The sequence below is a fragment of the Anabrus simplex genome, chromosome 1 (genome assembly GCF_040414725.1).
Source record: "Anabrus simplex isolate iqAnaSimp1 chromosome 1, ASM4041472v1, whole genome shotgun sequence".
In the NCBI taxonomy this organism is placed as follows: domain Eukaryota; kingdom Metazoa; phylum Arthropoda; class Insecta; order Orthoptera; family Tettigoniidae; genus Anabrus; species Anabrus simplex.
The window spans coordinates 562,248,382-562,268,905 of NC_090265.1; the positions used below are offsets into that span (position 1 = coordinate 562,248,382).

The window sequence follows — 20,524 nt, forward strand, 5'->3', positions numbered from 1 at the left end:
CAATTCTTCTTTCCAATACCCTTTCCATAATCTTCACAACTAGGGAGACGATGGTGATTCCTCAGTTGTTACTGCATATCTTCTTTTCTTGAATATTGGTATTATAACCCCCTTTTAACAATCCTCAGGTACTTTTTCTCTCTTTCTCCATACACACTTGAGTATAAGTCCACTGGAGTCCTGCTGGTCCTGCAGCCTTGATCATGTCTATGGCTACTTTGTCTATTCCAACAGCTCTTCCCATCTTCATCTTTTTAACTGCCCATTCCACCTCTGTCATTGTAATGTGTAATTCCTTCTCTGTTACTACTTCCTTCCCTGCTACCTATTTTTATATTTGCTTTACGTCGCACCGACACTGATAGGTCTTATGGCCTATGATGGAATAGGAAAGGCCTAGTAATGGGAAGGAAGCAGCCGTGGCCTTAAGTAAGGTACAGCCCCAGCATTTGCCTGGTGTGAAAACGGGAATCCACGGAAAACCATCTTCAGGGCTGCCGACAGTGGGATTCGAACCCACTATCTCCCGGATGGAAGCTCACAGCTGCACGCTCCTAACCGCATGGCCAACTCACCCGGTACCAAGTGAAAAGAGGCAAAAAAGGAAGAGATCTTGGAACCCTATGAATACAGCAGTAAGAGTCAAGAAGGGGATTTACTAATCAATTTTTGCTAGAATAACTTCTGGATTATTTAAAACATGTGGTCTATGGAGAAAAATGGTCAGAAGATTGCCAAGTATGGATTGGGAAAACTAAAACCTTGATCGATTACACACTGTTCGAGAACACAAATCGGAAGAAAATTATAAATGTTGTAGCAACATAAGATGAAGCATGGTGATCAGTGACAACAAAAGCTGCCTCTGTGGATCAGTGGTAGAGTGTCAGCCTCCAGATCCCAAGATAGCGGATTCAAACTCGGCAGAGGTAGTCAGATTTTTGAAGGGCGGAAAAAGTCCATACGACAGTCCATGTCATATGATGTCGGCATTTAAAAGTTCTCTGGTGACACATTTGGTGTTTACCCAACAAAATTAATTAAATCTCAGCCATAGACGCCCAAGAGAGTTTTGGTTTACTTGATCCACCATCTAGTAGGCCTAGAGTGAAACAGAACGTTGAAATTGACAAGCAGACAGCCAGATGGCGTCAAATCGAAATGTCTGCACACGGTAGCTGAGGCCATATGATTATATTATATATATAGTGATAACAAATCTGAAAGTAGGTAGGAGGAAGAGAAGAATAACATTCTAGAAGTTGAAGGATAAGAAAGTACATGAAAAGTTTGTGGATCCACTGCTTTACAATGACAGAAATGTCTACCATGCCACTATACTGATCCCAAGGATTTGTACGGATGATTTTTTTTAGCTGATATGTTTAAGTGGTCCCTAATAATGTCCTAAATTTCCTAAGTGCAAAGCCAGATAGATCTGTATCTCAGAGTTACAAAAGTTACAAATCTTTACCAAGGCTATTGTTTCCTGTACCAGTACGATATGAACAGAACATCACAATTAACTCTGACAAAGCTGATCATGTCAGAGAGCAATTTTCAATACTGCTTTTCTGAGGATACAGAACCTGAATTACCTTTGAGCAGTATTAATAGTAGCTCTTCTTAAGAATTACATGATGCTGAGTAGGTTTGCACCTGACCTCAATTGCTGGAATTGAATACTAAGAAAAGGCCTAATAATATGTTAAGTAGTGGGATGGAGAACTGAATTTTATCATAACATGGCTGAAATACCAGGCAAGTTTCTGACTCAAGAATTTTGGGAAAATGTTGCAAATCAAACAAACCAAGAAATCAAAAATAACTCTTAACGGAATATGGTAGTCTATTGGATTTAACTAGAAAATTTGTGGTCTATTTTTTGAAGAAGTGAATTCAGGATATCATGAAATGGGAAGTATTCCAGCAATTTATCGGATTTTGCATGGCACAAACCAAAAGACTATCGTGATTTCAGGCCATAAAAGCATCAATCAAAATAATGGAATTTAAAATTATGATGAAACGTGTACAAACACCAATATTTTTTGGTTCAATATTATATCTAAGAAATTTTACAGTTTGCTCAAATCTGCAGAAAGTGTGAATGATAAAATGAAGAAGGGCAGACTGATTTTAAAGCTACTATTGTAGAAATTTGACAGACAGTTTCACAGCACACAAAAAAGTTTAAAATAAGTAATAACAAGAAATCAGAAACCTAACTTTAAACCACTAAAGAATCCAGAATGACTTCTTTTGGTGAGAAAATCTTCAATGATTTATTAATGTAGCGGCTGTGTTGTACCCATGCTTCGCTATGGAATTCTACACTGTATACAGAATTCTAGGTTAAGTAGTATACACGCTGAGTAAGATTGTATTAAATTGCATAATCGCATAGCAACGGGCAAGCTGGCCGTGCGGTTAGGGGCGCGCAGCTGTAAACTTTATCAGGGAGATAGTGGGCTCAAACCCCACTGTTGGCAGCCCTGAAGATGGTTTTCTGTGGTTTCCCATTTTCACACCAGGCAAGTGCTGGGGCTGTACCTTAATTAAGGTCACGGCCGATACCTTCACAATCCTAGTCCTTTCCTATCCCATTATCGTCATAAAACATATCTGTGTTGGTACGAAACAAAGCAAATTTTTTTAAAAAAATTAAAAAATGGCATAAATCTTAACCTTACCCCAGAAACATGACGGGGAAATCACCATACGTCTTCTCTCACGTGAAGACTGGGTTAGGGAATTTTTAGTGTAATGGCACACAGGCCCTCTTGTTTACCATGTCACAATCAAGTTGGACATTTTTCATTATGATGGTAGGCCCATTTGCCTACTACAGTCGGAATCAAGTTGGGCGGTTTTCATTGTAATGGCAGACACTCACTCTCCACCTGCCTTTTTACATCCTTCAGAAAGACTGTCTTTGTGATTTTTCCAACTGAAGTCAACATAGGTCATTACAATGACGTCAGAAGGAATATCGCGATTAAAAGCACTTTTAACGAACAGTACTCATCATCTTCATTTCCTGTTTCTAGCTTCCCGGGTCAGGTTGTGAATCAAGGATCTCCACAGCTGCCTGTCTCTCCACCACTCTTCTCCTTTTTTAAGTACATCGTCTGGTTTTCCTCCCCTCTTCTCTATGCACTCCCACACTGAATCTGTCCACCTCTTTCAGGGTCTTCCTCGTGGTCTCTTTCCTGTTAACTTCCCTGAAAAAGCTTTTTTTGGCACTCTCTCTTCTCCCACTCTCATCATATGCCCACACCATTTTAGCTTAGTTGTTTCTATCCTGTCTTGAAGTTTCAAGATTCCTGTCATTTTCCTTATCTCTTCATTTCTAATTCTATCCTTTCTGATCTTGCCCTCGATACCTCTTAGGAATTACATCTCCAGTGCCTGTATTCTACTGTCCTGTCGTTTTGTTGTAGTCCACGATCCAGCTGCATAGGTTAGTATGGGTTCTTAATAGGTTGAACATAATACTTTCTTACATTACTTCGGGACATCTTGGTTCCACAAAATACTCCTTACGCTCTGGTAGAAGCTGTTTGCTTGTTGTATTTTTTTCCCAATTTCCTTGGTTATCTTTCCATCTTCTGTGATCACACTTCCCAAGTACTTGATCTCAATGTCAGTAAATGTCATCACTATGTCTTTTCGAAACTCCCATCTTATTTCCATCGTATGTCTTAATGTAAAGATCAGGTCAAACGTTGATCTGTCTTTCCTAAAACCATACTGTTCTTCTTCCATTTCTCCTTCTAGCTTCCTCCTCAGTCTTCCTTCCAATACAGTACTGGTCAAAAGTTCAGGATCACATTGAAAAATCAGGAAGTTCCATATAGAACCTACAATTTTGCTACTAGACCTCTGTATTTTTTTTCCTGAGCTCCTGCATCTAATGTGATATACATCGCCTGATTTCAGTGATTTACGCCAAGTATTGTATACAATTTTAAATGTTATAAGGTCACATCAGAAAGTCAACATTTTTGGAAATATTATGTACTGTATCCTCTAATTCGTTTCAAGTATCACCACCAAGATTCTTGTAGAGACTTAGCGATAGTTAGGGGTCATTTTAGTATAAATATGAAAATTCCGAAAAAATGCGGCACCCATTTTTTTTCTTTTTTTTCAAACCAGTGCTAAAATAGTCAATTTTTCCTTCTTCCTGTCATAGGTCTCAGTGTGAACTATCGACATCAGAAACGTATTCTTGGATGTTATCCACAGATTGCAAATGAAACTATCAGGGCAGATAAGTTTGACGCCGATAGCTCACACTGAGACCTTGGGCCATACATGAAAAAGGCAAAGAAAAATCAACAATTCTGGCCCTGGTTCAAAAAAATAAAACATGAAAAAAACCGGTGCTACAGAAAAATCTTGTTGGTGATACTTGCAACCAATTAGAGTATTCAGTACATTATATTACCAAAGTTTTTGATTTTTTTGTTGTGACCTTCCAAGAGTTAAAAATTCATTACTTCTACAGTATTTGAACTGACTCAATGAAATCAGGCAACATATATCCTATTAGATGTGAGATATCAGAAAGAAAATTACAGAGGTCTAGTGGCACAATTTTAGGTTCTAGATGACATTTCGTGATTTCTTTATGTGGTCCTAAACATTTGACCGGTACTGTACTCTCAAATATCTTACCTACATGGGCAATAAGGGTGATCCCTCTGTAGTTATTACATTCCTTTTTATCACCTTTTTTAAATACTGGGATAATTAAACCCTTTCCCCACTCTTCTGGGATCTCTTTCTTCCTCCAGATTATTCTAAATAATCTATACAGCCACTGTAGCCCTATTGGTCCTGCTGCTTTTATCATTTCCATAGTTACCTCATCCACTCCAGCTGCTTTACTGCTCTTCATCTTTTGTATGGCTTCCTCTATCTCTAACATCAATATCTCCTTTTCTTGTTCTTCTTTCCCCATTGTTTCTTCTTGCTCCTTCCCATCTACCAGTTCACTGTATTTAATATTTAGCAATTCTGAGAAGTATGCTTCCCATCTTTTTAGTATGTCATCTCTTTGCGTCAATATCTAGCCTGTTTCAGGTTTTACAAATATTGTATCTTCTCTATTTTGTAAACTATTCTTCACCAAACCATACATAACATTTTTACTTCCCTTTATATCCTCCTGTAAAGTTTCTGTGAAACTTTCCCAGCTCTTCCGTTTCTCTTCTTATACTATTTTCTTACATACCTTTTTGGCTTCTTTATATTTCTGCCAATTTTCTGTACTATTGCTGCCTATCCCCTTCCTCCAAGTGATTTATTTCTCTTTAACTGCTTCCTTTACCCCCTTGTTCCACCAAGGAGTCTCCTTTTCCTTTTTCCTCCCTGATAGTCTTCCACAGGTTTTACAAATCCATTTCTGAAACATGCCCATTCCTCTTCCACACTGTTCAAGTCATCTTTGGGAATGTCTTTCTTCAGATCCTCTTAAAAACCTTTCCCTTATTTCTTTCTCTTTTAACTTCCATCCCTTTATTTTTCTTTCCCTTTTTTCTATTAGGTTATTTTACCAAGTCCTAATTTGACTACCACTACTTTATGGACTCCTTCAAAATCTGTTCTTGGCATTGCTATCATATCTTCCAGTTGTCTACATTTCTCCTTCTCAACCAGAATAAGATCAATCATTGTCTTTCTATCTCCCCAACTATATCTAGTTATTTTTTGCGAGTTCTTTCTCCTAAACCACGTATTGCCAACAAATAATCCATTCCTTCTACAAAAATCTATTACCAAATCTCCTTCTTCATCTTGGTTTCCATAACTATTGGGGCCAATTATCTCGTCTTTTCCCGGTCTGTCTGTTCCAACATGTGCATTCATGTCTCCCATTATTACAATTTCTTTGTCTTCTTTACAACTTTCCAGTTCTTCTAGAAACTCTTCTAAACATTCATCTGCATTCCCCGATTGGGATGCATAAACATGTATAAAATCCTTGATTCAACTCTCAAGTCCAAGTCTAACTTTAATTATCCTGTCACTGATCTGGTCAATTTTGTCCACATATTGCGCTAGGCCTTCTCTCAATATAACACGGACACCATTTGTTGCCATCTTTCCTCCACTCTAATATAATCTATACCCTTTCTTCAATTCTTTTTGACCTTTCCCCTTCCATTTTGTCTTACTTATTCACATCATTGCTATGTCTTTCTTCTCCATATACTCTATACTTCTACCTTGCCATTCAAAGTCATGGCACTGATGATACCGAATTTGCGATGTCTGGTAGCCCATATCTCACAGTTCTCCCAGAGCACCGGGAACTGCGTGTCACTTCAGGGTGACGCCCTAGCATTTTCCCAGGCCTCGATTCACTCGCACTCATTTTATAGGCTGTTTATACAATGGGTTCGCCAAACCTTCTGCCAGGTTCAAATTAGGCCGCCCCTAACATGGAGTCAGATGCCTTTTGTAGCCACTCTTCTGGAGTACAGACGCTACGGGTTTGCCCCTTCCACCATCTCCACCATACCGAAGTCCATTTTCTCCGCCGCAGATGCCGTTGACGTCTTCACCCATAAACCAGGGCAAGGGCCCTCCATATTTATAACCCCTGGAGAGAGGGTGTCCCAGTATTTTATAAGCCCCCAGGAATTGGGCTAACGAACAGTACTACACTACCGATCTAACAGTCCAAAGTTACCGAGCTGGAATGACCAGGCAGCAGAAAGCCGTGAACACTCCTTCGCCATTATTCCTGTAAGTGTCCACATTGCCCATTCCAATGAATGCCTCAGAGTAGGTGTCGAATAGCTGGAATACTTTAATGCTGGGGCTGTACCTTAATTAAGGCCACGGCCGCTTCCTTCCCATTCCTAGGCCTTTCCTGTCCCATCGTCGCCATTAGACCTATCTGTGTCAGTGCGACGTAAAAACAAATAGTATAGCTGGAATACTATGATGAACCAACGTGTTACGTAGCAGTAATGTCGAAAATTTATGAACCAGAGGAATGGCATGCTAAAGAAGAGAGTTATCTCACTCCCCAGCTACTTCCCGCCAATATTCAGGCAGGCTATTATACTCCATACGCAGCAGTAATCCCATCTATCGGAGATGAATGGCAGCAGAAGATATACAGCACATCACAACAAACAATGGTCAATGAAATGTTATTGTTGGTGAATTTCATGAGCTTTCTATATTGTAGGCCTTCACATTTAGTTTTCTTCTGGCTCTGTGATATTAGAGCATCTAATGTAAAGTGAGTCCTCCTTCCTTTTGGGACTCCGTCTTGTTTTATTATTCAGGCGATCGTTCCTTTATGATTTTTATCTGATTTTTATTATCATCTTCACAATCTTCCTTGTCGATATGGACCAACGACCATGCATTTTTACACCTTAAGACAATCATAATAAAATCCATCACCAATTAACATGATTGAACAATATTAGTATGTCAACAATGCTCGGCGTAGATATGGACTAAGCAAAAAAAGTCTCAATTCATCTAAATTCATGAATTGCTCTAATACAATAATAACTATTCACCACCAATCTTGTCACAGTCGGTACGGTAAAACTGAAGAGACAAATGATCGGAAATTGTATTTTTTATAACTTTTGTTATGTACTACTTTTTGTTAGGACCAATAACATAGGTAATTAAAAATTAAATGTTAGGCACCTTCCCCTAAACTACCACTTCAACCAGGGTGAATACAATTATTTATAGCCTAGACAGTAGTTCCTTATTCCCCGACTTCATATACCGATTTTCATTAAATTCTGTTTACCCATTTTCTCATGGCTCGGCGGTGATATGGACTTAGCAACAAAAAGAAAAATTCATGAATATCTCTGTTATCGTAGCTGGTACAGTACCTATTCAATACAAAGACATTTATTAATGTGAATTAATCACATGTCGTTCACATGAGGTACTAGTTTCGGCACTAAACTTGTGCCATCATCAGCCAACAAGTCAAATAAGGCAAATACAACACAACTTTAAAACAACCTTAAAACACACTGTAACACTTGCAGAGAAGAATATTAAATAAAATATGGTACATGATGATATTGCACTTCAGTATAAAATCCTTTTAATATGACGACTCCGTTGTTGTACACACATGGTGGTTTGTCCAGCTTGTATATGTCTTTAGTTCTTTGATCTTGTTGAAATTATGCTGCAGAGTTTAATGTCATGTGAAATTAACACTTTGTTTTATCTGTGGTTTGGTTCAGAGAAATAAACGTTTATTTTTCGGAACCAAACCACAGATCAAACAAAGTGTTAATTTCACATGACATTTCACTGGGTCATCATATGCACATTTATTTTTTATTTAATATTCATCTATGCAAGTGTTACAGTGTGTTTTAAGGTTGTTTTAAAGTTGTATTGTGTTTGCCTTATTTGACTCGTTGGCTGATGATGGCACAAGTTTAGTGCCGAAACTAGTACCTCATGTGAATGACATGTGATTAATTCACATTAATAAATGTCTTTGTATTGAATAGGAGGACCCCTATTAATTTCAATTATTGTAATTCCACTTCAATACGGATCATGAAATTTCTAAATATCAACAAAAAAATGTGTAAGACATAAATGATTGGTAATTAAATTTGATATAACTTTCGTTATGTAGTACTTATCAATAGAACCACTAATAACAAACATATTTGATAATTGCATTTTGGGCCTTCCCCTAAACTACCATTACACTCAGCATGAATAAAATTATGGCCTAGATTGTAAAGACTTATTCCCCGACTTTCCATACCAATTTTCATTCAATTCTCTTCAGCCATTTTCTCGTGATGCGTGTACGTACATAATTACATACAGACAGAAATGATGGAAAATTAAAAAGTGCATTTCCTTGTTACTGTGAACACGACCGATACAGAAACCATTCTTTTTCAATTCTGAGCAATGTACAGACAAAACTCTTATTATATATATTTTTACGCCAAGCAAGTGCTGGGGTTGTACCCAAATTAATGCCATGGCCACTTCCTTTCCACTCCTAACCCTCCCCTATCCCATTGTCGCCATACGACCTGTCTGTGTTGGTGTGACGTAAAGTAACAGAAGAAAAGATATTACAAAAATGGTTCCTTCAATTATGTGTGTAGTTTTGCCAATGCAGAGAATGAAAATAGTTAATACAAGACATTCTATATTAAGTTTTTGGGTAAGTGAACAGTTTTTAAGAAATGAATTTTAATTTTTCTCTCAAAGGCTATAGCTAAAATTGGGAAATATTTATGTACTTAATGTACTTTTAACGTTACTTCATTAATACACTACTGTAAACGACCCTTGCCACTGGGATATTTCCCAATTGTGATGTTTTTGTTAATAATAATAATAAAATGCGATAGTATATCCAATCACCTTTAAAAGAAAAAAGAAAAAAAAAAAAAAAAGAAAAAAGGAGGTCTTGATTTATTTCAAATTCATCCAATATAAATATAATTTTTATGCCTGTTCAAAGAGTGGCAACAAGAGTTTACATATGATTATGTTAAAAAATTACTTATGAGTAATAATATTTTACATATAGCAGACTGAACCATGTAAACTGCTGCCTGCCAAGCAGGAGTATGGTTTTTGAGTCAGCAGTATCAAAGTAGAAATGGGCTTTACTCCAACTTCATTATTCTGCACTAACAGTACTTGATATTTATTTTGGCATTCATGGACAATATTTTTCTTAGTGACTTCGCAGTACAACTTACAATCTCAAAATTAAAATTCCTCCCATTAGTTTCCACCCACTCTCAGACAGCAAGTCACACATATCAAGAAGTATGAGCTTGCTTCAGTTTGCCATACACTTTCTAAACGAAGAATTACTAATGAGTTATTCTGCATGATGTAAATGAAACTCTGCTCACTTTCTTTGAATCCGAGGTGCGGGACTCTCTGTATTGGAGTACGTCTTGTTTTCATGAAGGCATGCAACTTGGCGAGGAAATCTTTCTCTTCTTGGCTGACTGTCACACGGGTGCTTTTCCGTGACTGGACCAGACTGTTGTTCCGGCGAGGTGGAGCAAGAGTGACGTGCTTGCTGCAGGATGGCTGCTGCTCGTGCTGTTGCAATGACTGATGGGCCTGAGGCTGGGATGACTGCTGTTGCTTGCCCTGAAGGAGAGCAAATTACAAAGGATGAAGAATCGTATGAAACACTTCAACTTCCATCTTATAATTGAACTCATGTCATTTTGTATGGAAGACTTGGATTTTTACTTACAGCAAGACTTAAAATAGCCAAATTACGAGAAAACTGAAAGGTTTCTGATAGCCTAGTGATTTATGTAAAGATTATGATTTACAGTTACAATGCACTGCCTTGACACATATGGTAGCAATGGAATTAAGACTTAACAAGAAACAAGCCCATTTGTTGTGCATCTTACATCTGAATGTTATTATCAAAATGGCTGTTTCAATCATATACAGAGAACTGACAGGGGGTCTAAATTACCACATACAGAACAGTTATTAAATGACAGAAAGAAGGGATAATTCCTTTAAAATTGAGTTAAAAAATAAAGTAGAGCAAATCCGTCTAAATGGGTAGCTTGCACAAGATCTGTAATGATACTTCACCAGGTCGAGGACGGTAGACACAGACCAACACCCACGACAGCGAGAGTTGTAAGGACGTACACAAAGTATTGTTACAGATTGTGTGCAAGCTACCCATTTAGACGAATTTGAACATACTGAAACTCCCAACACAACAGTGCATCCTCCGAAGGGAAATAAGTTAAAGCAAGGTAAACAACCTAGTTTACGAGTCTTTAGAACAAGCACCCAAAACAAGGTTTATACCTGGTGATAAGAAGCTGGACACTCAAAGGAAAACAACGTCCAACACACTCCAACCATACTCAGTGAAAAGTGGACCAGTATTTTTAAGCATATTCACATACTTTGTAAGACATTTTAAGCTATTTTAACTACCAATAAGTATTTTTAATATGTTAGATGTTAAGTATCACTAAGCAACCACCTTCACCTCCACACAATCCACACACAACCCCCGCCCCCCAACACTACCTTCCTCCCTCAATTAGTTTATAAGTTTTTAGTTACCCATGGGATATTTTTTAAGATTGACTAAAGAACACACATGTGCTTACTTTTAATGCATTATCGCCTAAGTTTCTGTTCGTACAGCTGATGATGACTGCAAAGCAGTTGAAACATGTACTGTATTTCTTAATTTTCTTATAGATTTGCCAAAGGCAAAGAATAAAAAGTATCGATTAGGTGGAAAAACATTGTGATTATCAGATTAACATACCAGGTTTCCAAACAAGCTGCTATTTGTGTTTACCTACAACTAGCGCTGTAGGTGGCTGAAACTCTGCACGGTTGCCAACTGCATGTATTAGAATTAACGCACAGTACTAATTTCTCTATAACAAAGGAAATTCCAGGAATATTGACCTTGTAACCTTAGTTTTTAATCATCCCTCATACAACCAGTACAGCGCATACTATCACTTAAGAATGGGACCTCATACCTGCAATTTTGTCTCCAGATGCCTTGTAAATGGAAAATAAAACTTAAAAGAACAAAAATGTTTTTTGTACTAATCGGTATGATTGTACCAGGTGTATGCACAAGTTTTTGCTGGTTTTTGTTATAAAGAAAACATGTAATTTTCAAGGCAAATTCATTTTTTGTTTATTCGAAAATTGGCCATTGGCTTCTATACACTTTGCCCATCTTTCAGGTGGTTATGAATACCATGCCAGAAAAACTGCTTGTCATTGCAGCAAACCATTCATCGAGCCATTTTCCAACTTCCTCGAAATTGCCGAAGTGCTGCTCTGCGAGCACATGCCCCATTGATGCAAAGTCAGATGGCACCAGGTTGGGGAGTACAGCGGGTGTGGAAGGATGTCCCATCCAAGTGAATTCAAGGTCTCTTTCACTGGTTTTGCTGTGTGAGACGGCACATTGTTGTGTAAAAAATCACTTTGCCATGTCTTCTGGCCCATTCCGGTTGTCTTTCGATCAATGCGTGTTTTAAATGAATCATTTGTTGGTGATAGCATTGTGCATTAACGGTTCCACTGGGCTTCAAGAGTTCATAATACACAATACCGCTCTGGTCCCACCAGACACAAAGCATGGTCTTCTTACCAAAGCGATTTGGCCTTGGTGCTTAAGGACCAGCTTCGCCAGGAGACAGCCACGGGTTTTCAAAATAAATCCATTTTTCATCACCTGTCACAATTTAGTACAGAAATGACTTTCTTTTGTGGTGTTGAAGCAGCATTTCAAAAGTAACTTAGCGATTTTCCATTTGCCGTTAATTCAAATCATGTGGGATCCATTTACCAAGTTTACTGATCTCCGTTGCTCGTAAAAGTCTGCTGATTCTTTCTTATGATATATGTAATGCTTGTGTCAATTACTGTTGAGTTTGAGACAGGTCATCATCCAGTAACACCTGCAATTGCTCGTTTTTGCACTTTTGTGGTCTACCAGAGCACGCACTGTCTTTCACATTGAAATCACCATGTTCTTGTTGAAACCATGTCTCACATGTTCTAATTGATGGAGCGTGTTCACCATATGTTTCTACCAGCAAACAATGACTTGTTCTTTTGATTAAATAAGAAAAGCAATGCATGCCAACTCATTCAATTTGGTGACTTCCTGCCTAATTATCTATAATATACAGAAAACTATGAGATGGTCCTACCTGGATAAAGAATGTACTTCCATTCAATCACATGTTTGACGAGTACCTTAGCAACTTGCTCTTTGTGGATAGATTTTCATGGGTTAAGTATCATATGTCAATTTCATATTTAAGGTATTTTCGGTATAAGAGAGTTTTATGTACAGGGTGGCGCACGAATAGTTGACACATTGGAAAAGCCAATATAAAATGCAACTTATGTACTATGTTGTTAAAATTTCGTTCACACCTTCCCTGTTTCATGGAAATATCTGTACAGGTGACACTGCTGCTTTGTCTCCAAATGCCTGCATTCCAATGAGCTTTCTGCCATGGCCGACCACGGCCAACTCTCTGTTCAGCAGCGCGCCAAAATAGTTATCTTTTATTGCGAATCAAAAAAGGTTACGGCGACACAAAGGAAATTTCGAGCTGTATTTCAGATTAGGTGGGCACCAGCAAGGAACACCATCCTTCGCTTATACAGAAACTTGGAAGAACAAGGCAGTGTGAAGAAAGAAAAGCGACCACGTGCACTAGCAGTTCGGTCTCCTGTGGGTCGCCATGTAGCGCAGCCCACACAAGTCAACACGGGGAGCTTCAAGAGGAAGTGGAATATCGCACCATTCAGTTCAAAGAATGTTACACGGTGAACATCAGTTGTACCCGTGCAAAATGACTGTACTACACAAGCTCACAGATCTTCACAGGCAGAAGAGATGGACTCAAGGTAGAGATGAAGTACTGTTTAACACTTGGTTCTCTGATGAAGCCTATTTTCATCTCAACGGGGCAGTTAATAAACAAAATGTGCGGTTTTGGGCTACAGAAAAACCAGACATTATTCACGAAAAAAAAAAAAAAAAAAAAAAAAAACACGTACGGAGAAAAAGTGAGTCTGTGGGTAGCTCTGTCAAGTCATGGGTTAATTGGACCATTTTTCTTCAGTCAGGCAGTTAATGCATAGCGATACAAGGACATGCTGGGGAATGAATTCATGACTCAAATTCTCGCTATCCCTAATCATATCAGTGGTTTATGCAAGATGTTGCATCACCTCACACAGCTAGCAGTGTTCTTGAGATTTTGAGGGGAGTATTTGGTGATCGTGTATTGTCTCTTCGTTACCCACAGTACAACAATAACGGCGGCTTCTCATGGCCTCCTTAAAGCCCTGATTTAAATCCTTGTGATTTCTTTTTATGGGGCTATTTGAAAGAAAAACTCTTCGCTTCAAGACCTCAAAGCAGCATGGGAATGCGTGGTCGGATTGTGCAGCTCTGCAGTGAAATTCATGAAGACATGTGCCGCAAGGTCGTCAGAAACATGCGTACTCGTCTCGAAGAGGTTATCCGCCGCAGTGGAGGCCACGTTGAACCTGTGATATAGTGAAATGTATTTCCACAGTCCAAGCTGCCTGTGTCTAAAATTTCATTAGTGTTCTGTGAAAAATGAAGTTGTTATTCTAAAATTAAATGTGTCAACTATTCGTGCGCCACCCTGTATGAAATCTTAGTAAACTTCTTTTTTATGTACCTAATGTTGGAATCTCATTCTGTACTGGCAGCTACCATCATCAACAGATGTAGAGAGGGAAAATACGAGGGGGCATTTTTAAATCATTAACAGAATCTGTTTTCACTTATGCAAAGACTTTCATGGAGATGTAATTAAATGCATAAAGATTAAAAAGCTATAGGGGAGAAATATTAGACAATAACTGGAAAAATAAAGGAAGTCAGGGTGTACAGGAAGTATGTCTTGGAAGATAAAAGTGTTGAAATGGAAAAGGCCATTCATCAAGACTTACACAGGGAACATGACATACACCAGCAGAATTAAACAATCTAGATACAGTAAGGAAATTTTCTGGATAATATTCCAAATGTTCAATATAACTCAGCACAAATTCAGAGGGTATAAACCTTTTAGGGACAGAAGAGATATCAATAGGGCGAAGACAAAATGAAAAATGATTGTTAGTAACATAGTGAGACAATTTAAAATAAGCACTGGAAAAAATAAAAAAATAAAAAAAAATAAACCACCACACTGAATTGCAAAATTATTTTACTCTTCACCGACACCCCCCCCCCCCCCCCCCACAAAACTAATGGAACTGGATTGGTAACAGTGTTCGTAAAGAAATACTTATTACTTCATTTTGTGTCTTTTTAGTATGGAAACATTAAGGGGCTCTTATCACTAAGTGAGAATAAATTTGATAGGTCTAATTTGGAACTATCAAATTGATATTTTCCCATTATTTTATTTTAGCTAGTCACTTACCATTCCAAATAATTTGTAATTTACTTTACATACTAATTGGTTGTCAAAATTCACATCACTAAGCCTAAACGTCTTAGTATTTGCTGAAAAGACGCACTAAAGGGGCACTTGAAGGAATACCTGCGTATAATTTTCAGAACATCCCCAACAGTGATGGATATTTTAGGATAGGTTGGATATCTTCAGAATTACTAGAGAGGTAAACAAGTACATTGTTCAACACTGGTGAAGCTATAAGTTCTGTTGCAGTAGAAATGGAAAAGCAATCTTCATTATCTCTAATTTTTTCCATTTCTTCTTCCAAGCAATATATATGCATTACTAGAATGTAACAATATTACAGTTTTATTTCAAGATACTTCTTGAGAAAAAATACTTTATGTACAAAAAAAGTAGCAATTACAAATAAAAATTACTGTTGTTTGATGCAGCTTTCTATACCACCACATTCTGTGTTAATCTTTTCATTTCTATTATCTACTCTAATCTGTCTGTAATATTTGTACCATCTATTTGTAACATCTACCCCTACTGTTCTTACTGCCTACACGTCCCTCGAAAAATAACGGAACAAGTCCTCAGTGTCTTAAAATGTGTCCTATCATTCTATATCCCCTTCTTGTCAAATTTAGCCAAATTTATCTCCTCTCACCAATTAGATTCCTCTTAATTTGTAATTTGGTCTACCCACCTCACCTTCAGCATTCTTCTATAACACCACATTACAAAAGCTCCTATTCTCTTTCTTTCTGAGATAATTATCGTCCATGTTTCAATTCCATACAATGCCACACTCCATACAAAAGTTTTCAAAAACATCTAATTCCTATATCAACGTTCAAAGTAAAGAATTTTCTATTCATAAGAAAGGCCTTCCTTGCCTGTGCTAGTCTGCATTTTATGTCCTCCTTACTTCTGTCATTGTACCCAACTAACAATATTTGTAGACTTCCTTTAAGACTTCATTTCCTATCTAATCTTTCCCGAATCACCCAACCTCGTTCAACTCCACTCCATTTTCTTTTGGACTTATTTACTTTCATCTTGTACTCCTTCCCCAAGACTCTGTTCATACCATTCAGCAATTTCTTCAGATCTTCTGCAGTCTCAGATAAACTAACAATATCATCGGTAAATCTCAGAGTTCTGATTCCTTCTCCTTAGACTGTGATTCCCTTTTGAAATTCTTATCTGATTTACTTCTTATATATAAACAATGAAAAGGAAAGGAGGTGGGAGGGGGGGAGGGACGGACAGGCGGGCAAACTGCAGCCTTGCCTCATTCCTTTCGGGATTGCTGCTTCTTTTTCAAAACCCTAGTTTCTCACTACAGACTGATTTTTATACAATTGTAGATAATTCTTCTTTCTCGGTATCTCATCCCAATCACCTTCAGAATCTCAAATAGCTTGGTTCATTCAACATTATCAAATGCCATTTCTAGATCTACATATGCTATAAACATGGGCTTGCCCTTCTTGATTCGGTCCTCTAAGAACAGACGTCAAGTCAGGATTGCTTCATGCATTCCTACATTTCTTCTGAAGCCAAATACAGTATTGCCAGAAAGTTTAGGGACACACTATAATTTAAACATAGGGGTCCCTGTTGCTATATTGTTAGGTTGAATAACAATGTTTTTAGCTGTTAATTAACAATGGGACACAAGTATTTGTTTTGCCCTAACAGGGCGTTTCTACAATGATGGGTACTCCTTCTAGAAAGTTTTATAGAATTTTAAGCAAGCAGAAAAGTTGACCTTTTTCACAATAAAATGCAAAATTACTGAATAACTAATTATGATGCAATTTTGATTTATAGCTGGATTGTTTCTAACACACTATATTTTTAATTAGTAAGGATGAAATATGCCTTGAAAAATAATTTTGCAAATGACCAAGCATTTTATGAGGTTTGTTTTATCTAGATACGGGTGGGGGATATCATGGTATACGCTGTTTGATATAACATTTGAATGGAAGCATCTAGCACACTGTGGTTTACACAGTTACCCTGAGATCTGCTCTGTAGGAGAGACATGTTCTGTATGTGCTAGGTGCTTCCATTTGAAAGTTCTATCAAGCAACTTACACCCTGATTTCCCCCACCCTTATGTAGAAAAAACAAAACTCAGAAAATACTTGGCCATTTGCAGAATAATTTTTGAAGGCACATTTTATCCTTACTAATTTAATTTTTATTATACAATTTTCCTGCAATAGATGCAGGTTGCCCAAGGACAAAGGGTACCTTAACAACAATAATGGGTGTAGATACAGTAGATACATGTGATCGTATGAGGTTAAGTGTAGGCAAAAGAGTATTAGAAACAATCCAGCAATATATCAAAATTGCATCATAATTAGTTATTCAGTAATTTTGCATTTATTGTAAAAATGGTCAACATTCTTTGCTTGCTTAAATTTCTACAAAATTTTCTAGACGGAGTACTCACCGTCATAGAAACGCTTTGTTTGGGGGAAACAAATACTTGTGTCCCACTGTTAGCTAACAGCTAAAAACACTGTTATTTACCCTAACAATATAGTGACAGGGTCCCCTATGTTCAAATTATAGTGTGTCCCTAAACTTTCTGGCAAAACTGCCGATCTTCTCCCAACTTTGTTTCAATTTCTCTTTCCATTCTTCTGTAAATAACGCATGTTAGAATTTCGCAGGTGTGAGATACTAAACTAATGGTGCAGTAGTTTTCACACTTGTCACCACCGGCTTTCTTGGGAATAGGTACGGTATAACAACATTATGCTGAAAGTCAGATGAAACTTCTCTTGTATCATACATCTTGCACACTAAATGAAATAATCTTGTCATGGTGGTTTCTCCTACAGCAGTCAGTAATTCAGAGAGAATGTCATCAATTCCAAGTGCCTTGGTCCTATTTAGGGCTCTCAAAGCTGTATTGAATTCTGACCTCAAAATTGTTTCTCACATTTCATCAGCATCAACAGCCTTTTCACATCAACAGCCTTTTCATGTTCCAGAGCCAAATCATCTACGTCTTTACCTTGATACAACTGTTGGATATGTTCCTGCCATCTTTCTGCCTTACCTTCAACCAAGTTTTCCTTTCTCCAAAGGTTTCCTTGATTTTCCTGTATGCAGCATCTACCTTTCCTAGCACCACACAACTTTCAATTTCCTTGCATCTCTCATTTCAACCATTCTTCCTTACCTGTCCTGTACTTTCTCCTGACTTCATTCTTTAATCAGCTGTATTCTTTTCTGCCCTCTTCATTTTTTAAATGTTTGTATTTTCATCGTTCATCAATCAGGTCTAGTAGCTCCTGAGTTATCCACTGATTCTTGATTCTTAGTTGATCTTTCCTTTCTTCCCAACCTTTCTTCAGCAGCCCTAGAAACATCATTTTTCACGACTGTCCATTTTTCCTCTATTATGTTGTTTCCTTCAGCCTTTTCATTTAGTCCTTGCGTTACAAGTTCCTTGAAACAATCCCTTACACTCTTTTCTTTCAACTTGTCTAGATCCCATCTTCTTGGATTCCTTTCTTTCTTCAATTTCTTCAACTTCAGATGGCATTTCATGACCAACGAGTTGTGGTCAGAGTCCGTGTATGCTTCTGGTAAAGCCTTGCAATTTATCACCTGGTTTCTGAATCTCCGCCTAATCATAATGAAGTCTATCTGATACCTTCCTGTGTCTCCATGTCTTGTCCACATATACAATCATTGTTTGTGGTGTTTGAACCTAGTATTAGCAAGGAGTAAATTGTGAACAGTACTGAATTCAACCAGCCGACTTCCTCTTTCATTCCTTTGTCCCAGTTCGAATTCTCCTACTGCAGTATTTTCTCTTGCTTGGCCTACCACTGCATTCTAATCTCCCATCCACAATTAGATTCTTGTCACCTTTTACATATTGTATTAAATCTTCTACCTCTTCATATAGTCTTTTGATTTTTTTTTTTTTGCTTCACGTCGCACCAACACAGATAGGTCTTATGGCGACGATGGGATAGGGAAGGCCTAGGAGTGGGAAGGAAGCGTCCGTGGCCTTAATTAAGGTACAGCCCCAGCATTTGCCTGGTGTGAAAATGGGGAAACCATGGAAAACCATCTTCAGGACTGCCGACAGTCGGATTCGAACTCACTATCTCCCGGATGCCAGCTCACAACTGTGCGACTCGAACCGCACGGCCAACTCGCCCGATCTGTTTTGATTTCATCATTATCCGCTGAACTAGTAGACATATAGACCTGCACTATTGTGGTGGGCATTGGCTTTGTGTCTATCTTGATAATAATATTTTCACTATGCTGGCCCTATTTTCTTATTCATTGTTAAACCAAATCCTGCATTTCCCAGGTCTGATTTTCCTGCTATTCCTATCAATGTACTTCACTTGTATCAACTACATCTAACTTTAGTCTATCCATTTCCCTTTTCAGATGCTCTAACCTACCACAACAATTCAAACTTCTAACATTCCATGCTCCGACTCGCAGAATGTCATCTTCCTCATGATTGCCCCCTCTCATGTAGTCCCACCTGGAGATCAGAAGGTAGGGGGGGAACTATTTTACCTCCAGAATATTTTAACTGGGAGGAAACCATCGTCAGTACATCATTCATAGAGAGAGAGCTGCATGTCCTCGGGAGTTAGTTACGACTGCAGTTTCTCCATTGCTTTCAGCCATGTAGCAGTATTGACACAGGCCATATCAATCAAACATCTATCGAACATCTAGACTGCCGGCCTTGCAACTTCCGAAAGGCTGCAACCCCCATTTGTTAGTCCGGTCTCTCGACAGATACCCATCCGATATAAAAATTAACCCTTCCAAGACTAAATTGATGTCAGTAGGTATGAAATCTAAGAGAGCTGAATGCCAAGTTAGAAATACAAAGTTAGAACAGGTAGATAATTTCAGGTATTTAGGATGTATTTTTTATTACAACTTGTTTTACGTTGCACTGACAAAGATAGGAAAGGCCTAGGAGTGGGAAGGTAGCGACCACGGTCTTAATTATAATACAGCCCCAGCATTTGCCTGGTTTGAAAATTGGAAGCCATGGGTTCAGGGCTACTGATGGTGAGATTCAAAGCCGAATGCAAACTCACAGCTATGATCAGTACAATTATTTCTACTACTTCCCAACTCTGATAATAAGGCATAATTTGATCTTAGTTTACAAGCTGCTGCATACTGTAATATGAAATATATGAATATTCATGTTGAGTTGCTAAAGAAGAAAATATTAATATACTGTGTACCAAGCACTAAGTGTGGTTGATGAAATACTTAACTTATTTTAACATTCCTCCAATGGCACCCATGCCCGGGGGCAAGGGGGAGACGCCCCCCCCCCCCCAAGCTCTCAGGGAAAGGGGAAAATCTAATATAGTCAGGTGTTTTTCTTTCAAGAAAATGATTTAAAAGTCGGTATTACATAGAAGTGGTAAGGGATACCGTGTGTGGTATTCTACCGTGGAAGACAAGTCACCATTCATCTTCCAAAATATTAAAAATAC

The 20,524-nt window shown here is 38.1% G+C and overlaps 1 protein-coding gene across 1 annotated transcript in view; it reads right to left on the bottom strand.

Moving 5' to 3' along the window:
• Positions 1-20,524, bottom strand: part of LOC136877570 (AT-rich interactive domain-containing protein 5B) — a 369,783-nt gene that overhangs the window by 36,636 nt on the left and 312,623 nt on the right. The window contains exon 5 of the mRNA XM_067151759.2: positions 9,915-10,161. Coding sequence (XP_067007860.2) covers positions 9,915-10,161 — 247 coding nt within the window. The remainder of the gene's footprint in view (positions 1-9,914; positions 10,162-20,524) is intronic.